The sequence below is a fragment of the Dipteris shenzhenensis genome, chromosome 7 (genome assembly GCF_047967505.1).
Source record: "Dipteris shenzhenensis isolate YYH24624 ecotype China chromosome 7, Dip_SZ_1.0, whole genome shotgun sequence".
Lineage (NCBI taxonomy): Eukaryota > Viridiplantae > Streptophyta > Polypodiopsida > Gleicheniales > Dipteridaceae > Dipteris > Dipteris shenzhenensis.
In genome coordinates this window covers 19,411,667-19,426,591 of record NC_141602.1, presented here as the reverse complement: position 1 = coordinate 19,426,591, position 14,925 = coordinate 19,411,667, and the positions used below count along the sequence as shown (strand labels likewise).

At 37.9% G+C, this 14,925-nt stretch overlaps 1 protein-coding gene across 1 annotated transcript; it reads right to left on the bottom strand.

Moving 5' to 3' along the window:
* Positions 1–4,786: 4,786 nt before the first annotated feature.
* On the bottom strand, positions 4,787–5,368 carry LOC147900059 (putative ripening-related protein 1). The gene has a single exon (XM_087376573.1). The coding sequence runs from the start codon at positions 5,366–5,368 to the stop codon at positions 4,787–4,789; it is 582 nt and encodes a 193-aa protein (XP_087232699.1).
* Positions 5,369–14,925: the final 9,557 nt, after the last annotated feature.

The window sequence follows — 14,925 nt, the reverse complement described above, 5'->3', positions numbered from 1 at the left end:
ATATTAAGGTTATATTAGCATATATTAAGATTTAAAACATTCATTTGGAACTCTGACACTCTATAGCTGTACATGTTGCTCCCACACAAGGACAAAGAGAGAGAGAGAGAGAGAGGGGGGGTGATAGATACATAGATAGATAGAGAGAGAGAGAGAGAGAGAGAGAGAGAGAGAGAGAGAGAGAGAGAAAGAGAGTTAGAGAGAGAGAGAGAGACCCAGTGGAGCACGTCTCTAACTCATCGTAGACAGGTCCTTGTACTCATCTTTCTTCCCATGAATCATGCAAAGGTGTATTTCTAACCTATGTATATATCTTTGATGGACATGATGCTTTGCATAAGCCTAACTTTAGTAAGATTAAGGCCTATGCAAAGTATCAGAGACCTGTGCAAAGTATCGAACACCTATAATTATTTCATTTGCACAGTTGGACATGCATATTTCCTTGTTCACTTACTTGAAACCATGCATCATGCATGAGTATTAAAAGCATTAAACATGCTTCTTATGTTTTGGATGGGCATGATACTTTGCATAGGCCTTAATGTAAGTCCTTGCAAAGTATCATACCCTTAGAACATCATTTGCATGGTTGGACACACATATTTCCTTGTTTTTTAATTGAAATCCTAAACCCTAAATTAATGGTATAAAATTAGGAAAAAAATCAAGATGTAAAAGTATTTTTTTTTAACCCTATCTTTTTAAAATTAAATTGAAAAAAAAATCAAATTGTGAAGAATTTTTTTAGAAAAACTCCCATTTTGAGCTATCAAATTGAAAAAAAAATCCAAATATGAAAGAGTGATTTATGTTTTTTGGAAAGAAATTTTTAAAAAAATCAAAGTAGAAACATTTTCTTTAAAACCCTCATTTTTTGCTATTAATTTGAATTTTTTTCTCAAATGTAGAAATATTTAGATTAAGGTATGGCTTAAGCCACACCTTCAAACGAAGCCTTCTTTAAAACAACATATAGCGTAGGCCATATATTAGATTGTTTTCAATTAAAAATGGAAAGAATTTGATTTCTTTTCTTAGAATTAGAACTATTTAAATAAAGGTGTGGCTCAAGCCACACCTTCTAAGGAAGCATCCTTAATTAATCTATTTAGAGTAATAAATCTAATTAATTAGTTTATTGCTTAACTAATATATGAATCTAATTAATTATTCAATTAATTAAATTTGCATAATTATGTTTCAATTAAATACATTAATCAACATAATGTCTAATTGAACTTATTAACTAATCTAATGCTTAACAAAACAAAATAATTCATCTAATTAATCTTTCTAATCTATGAATATAATTAATTGATTAACATAAGCATAGTTTCATTATATTTTAAATTAATTAATTTATTTAATAAATTTAATCAATTACTCAAATTAATATAATTAATCTAAATAGATTCATTAGATTACTCTAATTAATTTAAATGTATTGGATTTAATGAGCTAGATGGTCAAAAATAAGAGGAGATGTGGCATATGTCATATGTGAATTAGTGATTTGGCTTAAATTTGTATTCTTTCTCTAAATGAGCTACATGTTCAAAAAAAAAGAGGAGATATGGCATATGCCATATGTTTCACATTACCTTCATTTTGATTTTGGACTTTTTTTCGAGAATCTCGCTATAAGTTGAAAGCCTTCCCACGAGCTTGTACTTGTGAAATGACTTGTGAAATGACTGATATACAATACAATGGCCATTATAGTGCAATATATACATTTATAAAAGGACGGATTAGGGCTTCGCCATGCCCTAGTCTATGCTTTAAAAAAATTATTCACAAAAAAAGCATCGATATTAGCATGGATAAGGCTTCAGGATTTTTTACTAGCTCTGATATTAGCATCGGAATCGCCATTGAAAACTATGTCCCACACTCGATATTACGATCAAAGAAAGCATTGAAAGAGACATGCAAAAAATTATCGATATGCACGTCAATGTTACTGTTGCTATGAGCATAAAATCTATACATCGACAGAAATTTTGACATAAATAACAAGATTAATATCGATTCTTTTTTTGATAGATATCAGTCTTTGAAAAAATATTAATGTATTTTCCATCGAAAATGAGCTGAATTATTGTAGTGCCACCGCTTGCTTTTGCTAGCATCCTTCTTTTTCATGAGTTTCTAGGATTTGTTTTAATTTTTTTTTTATAATACTTTTATTTGTCAGTTGGGGCCAAGTGTGTGACTCGCAATTGTTGGATAGACTCTGATAGAGATAGGAAATGCACGTATGTCCCTAGAGGCATGCACTAGGATATGTGTGCATCCACCAACATTGGTACTGTAGTCTACATGGGAAGTTAGGAATTGGTGGTTGGAATAGGAATAAATTGGTAGTCCTCTCTCTCTCTCTCTCTCTCTCTCTCTCTCTCTCTCTCTCTCTCTATGTATATGTATGTATATGTATATGTATGTATGCATGCATGGACACATGTATGTATGTATGCAATGGGAAAAATATAATTCTTACATTGTCCAAAAATGTACACTTAGTGTTCGGTCCGGCATGACTAGCTTGAGATCATGTAAGGTGCTGTGTGGAGAAAGTGCTAGTTAATTTAAGCCTAAAATCCTACTCCAATGACCTCAACCACCTACAATGATGCTACAATGCAATAGTAACTAGTGCAAGCCACCACCTTGTGATCTTGCTACTGCTATTGTCACTATACTAATAGGGGATCAATTAAATGAATGTGATAAAAATACATAAATATGATTAAGATAAGGATGTCCTTTTCAATTTTGCTTGGAACACCTATCATCATTGATGATGATGTGAGGCTTCCATCAAGAATAATTTCTTTGAACTACCCCTCTTGATACTAACTCATTAACTACCTCTTGATATGCCTATACTTGTTGATATTAGCCTTTTTGTTAATTCTAGACTAGGCTATGTAGTTGCCCTTTTTGTTAATTGTATGGTAGGTCATGTCCCTTTTTGCAATCGTTGTGCATGTGGGTATGCCCTTGTGTTAATACATATATGCAAATTTTCATTTCTAAGATTGAGGACTCAATCTTGAGTTTTTGTTAAGGGGTTCCTTGGAGCCAAATCTCGGGCTAAGCATTATAGCAGCTTGAAATGAGCCAAGTGAACCATCACATGTTGCCTCAATTGTTTGGTTTGGGATTTTGTAACATTTCCAATATGGAAAAGTGTCTTTTATTAAAATGATAGTTGTAATGATTTTTCTTGTGAGCAATTGAATCCTAATTCTATAGTAAACTGGTAAAGGACATATTTAGCAATATTTTGCAACAACGATCCTATTAATAGATAAAGCAAGCCTTTAATAGAGAAAATTAGAAAGATTAGTAGGAGATTGGCCTACAAAAATCTAGGTCTTTTCTCTAATTCAGACAATCTCTATTTTGAAGTTTTAATCATGGGAAAAACATGTTCTTTAGCGGTTTGACTTGAGGAGACCTGAATGAAGGGTGAGTTTGGACAATGACTTTGGGTGACTTGAATCAAGGATTAGTTGTGACTATTAAAAACAAATCAAGAGAGGACAAGGCTTTCAACTGCTAATGGAGAATAACCCATAACTTGTTAGCTACAAGTATTTGGCAACAAATGAGTCATTGCAAAAAGAAATATTGGGGGTTATCCTTCATATGGATGAGGGAGAATGTTTAATATAAAGTGTTAGTAGGAAGAAACTAGAGTTAATGAATATACTTTGCACAATACCATTCTACTTGCCATAATTATACTTTAGGCATTTCCCAACTAGCACCTAGAATTTAATAACCCTTTGTTGTATTTAATAATATTATGTCAAAATATGTTTATCTCACATGAGATCACCTTTTCTAGGCTTAGCCACAAACTTAGCAATGTTGACTTTGGGTGTGCAAACTCAATAATAGCATCAAGTTAATGTCAAGCAAAAATGGATCAAGATAACATCAATGTTAAATACTGAGTCCTAGAAATCCTACATATAACTGATAGCAATGACATGTCAATAAATTAACATTGTGAACATACCTTGCTTCTAATAAGGACTGCATTTTGTTTAGGCCTATGAATGTCTTTGCCATATCAGTCTAGCAAAACAAATTTATCAAAACCATGATTTAAAATAATAAAAAGAATCGATAATTACATAGACTAAAAGGTCACAGGGAGATCACACTTTTGTCTTAAATGCACTATAAACTTTGAAAATGAAGAATGTGACACATTGAACAAAGTGTTCACTCCGCAATGAATTTGCCATGAAGTAAGCACACTTGGTTCAACTAATTTGTATTTAAGATTTTTAATGTAGCTTATTAATTTAGAAAATGATTGCTCTTTTATTTGTTTTATAAAAGTTTACATGGAAAAACCTCAATGAAATAAAGACAAATCCACAAGAGCCCACAAGTCTAAAAAATAGGAACTTGGCTCATCTTGTGTTGTAGTCCCGTTGTAGTGTTGAAGATGTGATAGATATGTGAGAAGTACTAAGAACAACTCGTGGAAAGCGAGAAGAAAATGTAAAATGTGACAAGGCACATATTTTATGAGAGAGAGAGAGAGAGAGAGAGAGAGAGAGAGAGAGAGAACACTACAATGATGTGCAATGGTGCACATTCTAACCTCAATAGCCTCGAGGAGAATGCATTCACTAAAAGAAGGAATGAAGAAAGAACGGACTTGAGGATGATGAAGAGTTCCATTTTTGTTATTTTACGAGCTGGTGATAGATTGATCAGCCGGGTGTTGCTGGAATAGAGCTTGCAAAGACCAACCGCATCAGTCGTCCGTCCAGGTGATGGAAAGATCGCCATAGTCTGTACCTCCCGTTACGCCCAGTGCCTCCCAAACTGCAGGCGAGGCGTCCACCACATTGTAGGGGCATGGTATCTGGTAGTCATGCGCATTGTCGCAGCCATAGAAAGAATCACACTCGTCGACCACCTTCGCCCTCACACTTCTTCCGTTGCCATTTATCTTGATATACTTGAAGCAGCGTCCGCCTTTGTTATACCAGCCTGTTGACAACGCCACTATCAGCTCCGAGTCTTTGTGGTATTTGCCATCGCACTCTGCTGGCGACCCTCCATCGGCCCCTTTCTCGAAGCCATTCAATGTCAACGTGGCGTTCGTCCCCGTGGTACTCACCGGCGGTGAGCATCTGTATTGGTCGTAGACCTCCCCTGACTTGGAGCAGACACTGCCGTGCTGATGGTTGCAGCGGTGTGAGTGCCCGACCAGATGGCCGCTGGGTTGGCAGGTGGCCAGCTCCCGGCCACGGATTTGGGATGGCTCGTCGAGGCTCGTGACAGCGACAATAGCAGCCAGGATGATTACGACAGACAAAGGGAAATGTCCCATTTTTGCGACTGGGTTTAGACGAGAGAGAGAGAGAGAGAGAGAGAGAGAGAGAGAGGAGTAACAGTCACAACGTACTTGAAGAACGTTGCAACGTTCTGAGCAAGAGTCGATTGATCTAAACAGGCTGCTAGATTGATCTGGCTAACCAGTTGCATAGAAGGCTTTGTGAAACAAATAATTGAAATAACCTGCTCGAAGGCACAGCAATGTCCTGAAGCATCGATTTGAAACAGCTCTTGAAGAGAGATGTAGAGCACGCGATTAAAATGCACAGGTAGCAACTGGTGCTAACCAGCTGGAGCCGCTCGAGTAACAAGGGACGTGATGAAAGCTTTTCATATGGCAGATCTATATAGGGGAAGCCATCGATTGAAGGCTTTCGTTGACGACAAAGGGCATATGAAAACTAGACGGCAATTGAATTCTTATATGGAGCGTTTAATTGACAAGAAGCGATAACGTAGGGTAAGGTACAGGAATAAGATCTATTGAATGGCCGGCAGATGCCAGCATTAATTTGATTTCGAAACTTGTTTCCAAATTTTAGGTTCATGGATATCAACTACGATTTGGAGCATTGACTTTGTAGCGATAATTTTCAAGGGACTAGAATTGGAATGACCGCCTCTTCCCAAAGACCAACGTTAGGAAGCTTCACTTTATAAAGTCAAACTAAAGTTCATCACGTCATTACTTTGTACCACAACATTCGCGTCTCTTTATAGTTATCCCCTCCAAAGGGTCCATGGAATGATCGTGTGGACTGAAGGTTTAAATTGTCAAGCCTGAATTTTTAAATCGTAATTGACTTTTTAAATCGTAATTTAGTGTTGGTTAATGTCAGATTAGAGCTACTTGAGTGTTTCTTAATAGATTCATTTGATTATTAGCCCTATACACTGGGATGCTAGGGTGTCAGATTCATTTGATTATTAGCCCGAGGATGCTTGGGTGTCAACTGCTTTCTTGTCTTTTAGCTTGCCTTTTTTAATAGAAAATGATGTTATTCAAACATATGAGGTTGGAGGGTCTCCATGCATTTCCCCATTTTCATCTCCCTCCTCTCCGATTCTCTTTTCACACATCTACCTCACACGCCTAACTAGCTTTTTTCTCTTTCCAATTATACCTAGTTTCATTTCCCTTTTACAAACTTTATACATTTTTTCTAAATAGAGGCTTGCTGGTTATGCACTCAATGAGTCTTAATTTCATTAAAAGCACGGCCATAGTGATTTGCCACCTTCTTTAAAAAAATCTCACACAAACAAGGAAGGGATGGCCACAACCCTAGAAACAACACTTTCCTAGGTCATCCATGATGGCTTTTGAATGTAGGAAGCTACTCGAGAGAGTCACCACCCTTGTCATGATGCCTATTTTAAGCTTCCATCATTCCACGGTGGTTAGGATGGATGGGGAAATGGTGGCTTTTCTACTCGAATTGAATCGGTCCCCTTGTTTGAGGCCTTTTAAGCTTCCATCATTCTACGGTGGCTAGAAAGAGAACCTAAAAGGTGACTTTCTTGCTCATGGGGTCCCAAACACTCCCAATCCCAATGGAAACCATCAGTGCAACGTATGAGAGGTTATATGCTTACAAGTGGATTTTCATTACATATATATTTAAATGTGACAAGGGGCTCCACTTCCCCTCCATAATTACAGAGGCCCTCCCCCTTGACATTGCCCATTTTTTAAGAGATGCTACAATCAATAAGGTTGGCCCATAGGACTATTATAGGTTATAAACATCAATTAGGAAAATCCAAATTGAGCAAAAATGTAAATCATATCAAATTTTATTTTCTAAAATCATCATGGATTTTAAAACTATTAGCCAAACAATAACTTGTTAACCTCTTGATTTGTATATTCAATGAATTATGAGCATTGTTTCTTTGGTTAACATGTATTTGTATCTCTTTAAATGTTGAAGTTAGGATGATTTTGTTGATGTAATTGACTAAACATACGTGTTTAAATCATATCACTAACATCACAAAGACTTCTTGAGTAAGTATTTCTCAAGGACACAAAGTGCTAAGGCTAAGATTTGTCTTTTTTTGAACAATTGAATCTCTTACTTAGACATTAAATAGAGGGCCTACAATATGGAAAAACCAAAGGTAGGGAAGAATGGTAATGGAAAACTTTGTTATTTATTCGTTTGTGTGTTTTGCTAGTCTTTTTATTATGCACACTCTTTATTGTTAGCTTTGCATAGTCAAGACAATTCATCCATATCATTTTGTTTTGTAACCTATTTTATGAAGTCTTTAATTTGATTTTATATTATTAAACATGACTTATTTAATTTTATCATTATTTGTAATATAGTAAATGATAATTAATATTATTTGTAATGTGAAGAATTATATATTATAATATTATGTTATGCTTACTTACTTTATTTGTTAAACAAAGTCTTATAAAACTCTTATATTATTTTAAAATGTTATAAAATTTTAATATACAAATTTATGTATTTACATATTCTTATAAATTTCAAACATATTATTATTTCTTTGTATAATGAATTTAAAATTTTCATCATTATATCTATAAAGACTTTATTTTTATATTTATAAAATAAGTCTTTATTTGATTTATATTATTTGATGTGACTTACTTAATGTTATTTTATTTGTAATATACTAATTGATATATTATAATATTATATTATGTCGAATGAAGACTTTATATAATTAAAATATATATTAGTAATAAATATATATATTTTGAATATAATAAATTATCTAATTACATTATTCTCATAAGATTAAAATATTTTATTATTTCTTCATATAATAAGTTTGAATTTTGTATATTTGCTTTTTTTTACATATTCTATTTATAAAATTTGATTTATCATAGTAATATTTATTGCAACTACTATGAAAATATATTATTTAATGTGACTATTACAATAATTACATTAATATTATTTCAAACTAGTAAATAAATCATTTATATTATTTTAGTTTTAGATTTTCAATTTTGTGTTTGTATTATTATATCTTATTTTAAATATAACAGTTTATGAAATACATAGTTATAGATCTAAGTATTTTAAATAAGCACTTATGCTTCTATATTCCATTTTGAAATGACTTTAATTTGTCTCATTAAGATTCTTTTAACCAAAACCTTTGCTATGTTCTGATCTAAGATTTGAAATTCAAGCATGCTTGGGTCCATGCGGAAGATTGGAAATTTATTAAAAAGGAGTTAAATGACCCACAAAAATACGCTCAACAAAAGAAGGCAACGGTGGTGAGGAAAAGTAAAGTGGCTCAATCCCACTTGGGCTCTGGCAGGAGGGCCACCTTCGAAAACTCTTTTGTAAGCACCTCTTCTTTCACTCTTTTACTATATAATTTTGGGTAGCATGCCAATCACTAAAACTAACATGTTTTCTTATGATGTTAGTCTGTGAAAATGGGCCAAGAATGTATGGATAAGGAGTATAGGTATGCATACAACAACAATTATGAAGCTCTAATGAACCTACCATTCCTCAATGTAAGCCCTTATTACATTATTTTTTTAAAAATTCTCTCAAAGATATATATACTAACCATGCAAATCGTGTGCCGGATGGTTGTACAGGAGGACAGAGATGAGTACTTGAGAGAAGTTTACCACTAAGAGGATGCTGCAACATGTGGAGAGGGCGCCAATGGGGGTGAAAATAGTGGAGAGGGCACCCGTGCAAACACAACAACACAAAGCAACTATAGACGCGCTTGGTAGACGCGCAAAATAGCAGGCACGTCTATAGGCGTTGCTTTAGTAGAGGAATTACGGGCGCGTCTAAATGTGCGTCTAAAAGCTCGTCTATTTGCGTGTAAATTACCACGTCTATGTGCACGTCCAACCTAAGAAAATACGGGCTCGTCTAACATCTCGTTTATTAGCGTGTCTATTTGCGCTGTATTAGCGCGTTTATTTGCGCGTTTACACTGAGAATCAAACACGCATTAAAACGCGTAAATAGACGCAAACCAGAGAATACAGAAAGTGAGATTTTGGTGTACATCATTGCTTTCCAAACATCGCCCATGATTACCAAAGCACATAATTTTTTGCAAGCCCACATATACAAGAATTAAGTGAGATGAGGAGAATGAGACAATATGTAAAATAGTTTTGCCAATATCAATTATGGGGCTACGGTTCAATCTCATCCTCAATGAGATCAACTCTTGCCAAACTATCTACTTCAAAATCCATATATCAGACTCACATGCGTATAGACGCGCAGTTAGACGCATAAATAGACGCGCTTATAAATGCGTTTATAGACGCACATATAGATGCAAGTCGAACAGAAAGATGCGAATATAAACGCGTTTTTATACACACGGATAGACGCGCTTTTTTTTTTTTTTTTTAAGAATACTGTGTATGTCGTGTATGCTATATAGTTACAAGAATCCCATATCCACATTGTGTAATTCAATTCTTGCAGCTAACCGCATTTTAATTACAATTCCAAATAAAATATTACAACTCCAAAACGCAATAAAATTGAAAGCTCAAAAAGTGCTTGTATATACATATAGCACGAAGCTAAGCCACGTCATGTGGCTTCAAGTACAAAAAACAAGGAAGCTAAGCCACGTCATGTGGCTTCAAGTACAAAAAATATGAGGAGTCTATATACAAGAGGCACGAAGCCAAGCCAGTGGCTTTAAGTACAAAAAAGAGTAGCTAGCACTACTTCTACGACTAATCCTCGCTGCCTTCCACGCTCCCTTCTGCGCTCCCTTCTGTGCCTCCTTCCTCGTCTTCCTCGTCGTCTTGTGCATGGGCCTGTAAACAAGGGACAACATATATCAATGTATGAAAAATCAAATCTTTACTTATAATTTTGGCATTATTTAATTACTTTCAAATACCTGGGGGGCCGCTCCAGTAGCTCGGGTATACTGCTCCTCAGTAATCAACCCATCATCATAGAAGTGCCTCCATGTATCTCCTCTGCGATGGTGGCGGTGGTAGGTTGTCTCCACTGGAGTAGGGTATCTGCCCATGATCTCAAGCTGCATGACCGCGACACGCTTTGTGGAGGGATTAGTACAAAGAAACAACCAACCTCCTAATAAACTACATAAGCAATATAATTTGAGATCGATACTTACAAATTGGGCCTCCCATGATTCAACACCCCCTGCTCCAAAATGCGCACTTCCATATTCCTCCATCAAGATCCTCCGTGCCTCCACGTGCTGCAGACTGGGGTCCTCCCTCGCTGACTTCATTGCCTTCTTCCACTCACGCTTGTGAGCGGTGTGGGGTGGGCCCCTTAGTGGTTGACCTGCCTCAAGCCTGGCAAGCTCCGCTAGTGCCTGCCTCTTAAGCGAACATCTTTTATTGCTAAGTATCGTAACAATCTTTGACTTCCCCCATTTATCTATGAACTGGCGATTGGGGGGGTTAGGATACCTAGAGCGAACAGTAGCGAGGGTCTCATCAGCCAACCTCTTTGGGTGGTCTTTGTAGTGGATAAAGCAATCTCTGTAATTGTTAGCAATTATAGAGCGCATGAAGGCCATGATGTCCTTCCCCCGCGCATCCATCAAGATGCCTCCTGTCTGAGTGATGTCATAATAAATCATACCATCACCCAGAGGCACGTCTAAATCATCTGAATCATCATCCTCCTCACCGCCACATGGCCCAAAGCACTGTGCCATGCATCCCCCACCGCTCTCCCTGCTACTACGCCTGCTACCCTGTCGTGTCGAGCTCGTACGTTGGCCACTCGTAGCTAGGGACTGCATGGGACTACGCTGACCACTCGTAGCTGAAGAACTGAGTCTTGATGGCTTTGGAGTACATCGACGGCTCGCCGAGACAGAAGGACCTCCTGACGACATGGGGGAAGGGACATAAGATGGGATGGTAGAACGGACATAAGACGGCATGGGGGAAGGGGCATAAGACGGTACGGGGGAAGGGGCATAAGAAGGGGCATAAGACGGCTGTGCTGACTCCGCTGGGGTGATCTCAGGCGGTGTGGGGTGGCTTGGAGTCTGTAGTATCGACTCCTGGGGAGTGTTTAGAGTACCCGTCATATACCCGTATAACTCTGCAGGACTAGGAGGGTGCCCTAAAAGGTTATATAAGTTCTTCCAAATAGATTCCCGGAAATCAGGTGAGCTAGAAGCGCTTCCTGGCCACATGTTGAACTAGAAAAAAGGAAAAAAATCTATTACTGATGAGCTGAGAAGAAAGGGGAAGAAAAGAGAGGCTTACTGTCAGAGCGCGTCTATACACCCATCTGATTTGCACGTCTATAGACGCGTCTAATAGAGCGTCTAACAGAGCGTCTAACAGAGCATTTAATAAAGCGTCTAACAGAGCGTTTAACAGTGTGTCTAACAGAGCGTCTAACAGAGCATCTAACAGTTCGTCTAACAGAGCGTCTAACAGAGCGTCTATAGATGCGTCTGTTTGTGTCTGCAACAAGCCAGACGCACGGTTAGACGTGCCTGTAGATGCGCTTTTAGACGCGCCCTGAGACACGCCTATAGACGCGCTCTGACAGACGAGATTTCTAAAAAGTCGAAAAGGACATTGCGCCCGACACAAAAACGTGACACTCATACCCAGATCATGCGCTTCCTGGATACGAGAAAGTACAAAACTGGAGAGAGCAAACTTCCAAACAAGATCAACTGCAAAAAGACTTACTTGGATAAAGGTATGGAAGGTTCTTCTTTCTTTTTTAAACTTGCTTCTTCTCCTTGTTCGTCCTCCTCTCCTTTAAGCTTAGAAGTAAGTGTAGGTACGGTCCCTTTCTCTTGAGTGAAAGCTTGGAAGTAAGTATGGGAGGCTCTCTCTTAAGCTTCGAATCTATGGATCTGCTAATAAAGAAGGAAGGAAGCCACGCGAAGTTTAAGTAATGTGAAAAAAAGCAAAGCGAGCGGCGCACCAAAAAGCAGGTTTAAAAGCCGCGTCTATAGTTGTGTCTACTAGCGCATCTATAGGCGTGTCTAAATACACAGAGTAGACGTGCGTTTAGACACGCCATTAGACACGAAGTTAGACGTGACTATAGACGCTGCGATAGATGCAACACAGAGTTTAAATTAAACATTTGAAGAAGAGCAAATTTGGTGGGTTGTTTGTTTGTAGGATGTCTCCATCTTCAACAACTAGCTCCAATGAGGATGAATCCCTCCATCTCCACCATCGCAAAATGTGGTTAGAGCAAAAAATCAAATGTCTGTGTGATCGATGTCGAAAAAACATGTATCGTGCATGCAAGATTACAGTCAATCATATCTCAAAGTATGGAGAATGGGATGTGACCATAAACAGGGTAAGGGTTTGTAAGTTAAGGTTGATTGAGATACCTATGGGTGCTCATATGTTTGAGTTATGATCCCGTTTTAATTTGATATAGGATGCAATGCCACACCCGCGTATGTTACCCTATGCCCGTCACGAGGAGGCGAAGCATCGGCGATATGAGGTGGGATCTTCAGGAGGGACCATTACGGATGCATGGAGTGATGGTGATAGTAGCCCTCCGCCATTACCTCATGAAGCCGTGGAGGAGGAGGTGTTTGATGATATGGTGCGGGATTTATATGTCCATCAAGGGAGGGATAATAGCATGGAGCAGGATGATCTTTTTATCGCAGCATCGACTCCACTGTTTGAGGGGTGCACATTCTCTATTCTACGTGCCTCCCTTGAGTCACTAAACTTGCAAACCATCTATGGATGGAGCAATGCAAGTTTGAATGCATTACTCAAGTAAGCTTTAAAGTTGATTTTGCAAACATGGTGAATTATGCTAGTGGGTCAATTACTCGAATGCTTTTCCTCATTTATGGTCTTCACGTGCAGGCTATTGTGTAAAATGCTTCCAAGGGAGAATAAACTACCGAGCTCAAGAGATATGGCAAGGCAACATGTGACCTCTCTTGGAGAATTAGATTACAAGCGCATCCATGCATGTGTCAACGATTGCGTTTTGTTTCGTGGACTACATAAGGATGCAAGAGAGTGTCCTACTTGTGGAGAGGCAAGATATAGAGCAGATCTCAAAACCTTGGACGTGCCTCGTAAGGTATTGCAACATTTTCCCATAATCCCTCGCATCCAACATATGTTCAAGTGCAAATCTATTGCAGAGCTCATGTCATGGCATTCCTCCCATCGATCAACCGATGGCAAGTGGAGAACTCCCGTGGACTCTCCTACGTGGAAGCATATTGAAGACACATGGCCAAGCTTTAAGGAAGAACCTAGGAGCTTGAGACTTGGATTGGGTATGGACGGTGTGAACCCATTTGGTCTCAAAAGCACGTCTTACAGTGTATGGCCAGTGGTATTGGTGAATTACAATCTTCCACCCTTTATGGCTATTAAGAAAGGACATAAAAGTATCAACCTCTTTTGCGTGCTTAATAGTGATGTGATGAAAAGATGGGTGACAAGATACGAGGATGCAAAGGCAAGAAGACAAGAAGAAAGGGCCCTCTTTTGTACACACCACGGATCTCGTGTGCCATACCCTCAGCATCTAAGAGCACTTCCAAAGGATATTCATGTGGATTGGCTACTTGATGAAATGGAGAAAGCTGAGAAAGACGAGGGGATGCATGAGCAAGGTCGGTATATAGAATGTTATGCATAAGTTAGGAGCTTTTTATAATTTAGATTGCTTATTTAATTGATTTTTTCTTGGTGTAGTGCACTATGTTCAATGCTATATGGTGTGAGGGCAAGCATTTTCGAACACAACGGATTGATGATAAGAGAAACGCACAAGATTGCGGCGTCATTGCTAGCTTTGAGGGAGCCAATGGAGCCATGGATGATTATTGTGGCATAATCCAAGATATCATTATGCTTGACTTTCGACGCTTCTTTGTGTATGTTTTGGATGTAAAGTGATTTAGGAACGTGGTGGAAAGAGGCCCTAATGCAACAATCAAATGCCATGCAAGTGGCTTTGTAACTATTGACTCCACAAAGTTTTGGCAAAGTAGGAAGGACACACTAGTACTACCGCAACAATGTGAACAGGTACTGTGCACACACATAAAAATACTCGCTTTTAAATATTTGATACAAGAAAAGTAACATGATTGTATTTGTATTTGAATTAGGTTGTCTATCAACCAATGGTGGGTAATAATAGATGGTGGCATGTCATACCTATTATGCCACGTTCCAAAGTGATGTATAGTACATCTACTAATATGGAGCGTATGGAGGATGATCATGGCCATGGACGTGATGATGACTGTGATACAAGAGAGGAGGATGATCATGAGATAGGGGATATAGATATTGAGGCCATTACCCGTGAGGACGAGCCTATCATTGGAGATGCTGATTTTGATGAGCACATGAGTGGAACAAGTAGTAGTGGGTTGAATGTATTTGTAGATCTAAACACTTGTTTGGATTTTGAAGTAGATAGTTTGGCAAGGGTTGATCTCATTGAGGATGAGATTGAACCGTAGCCCCACAATTGATATTGGCAAAACTATTTTACATATTGTCTCATTCTCCTCATCTCACTTAAT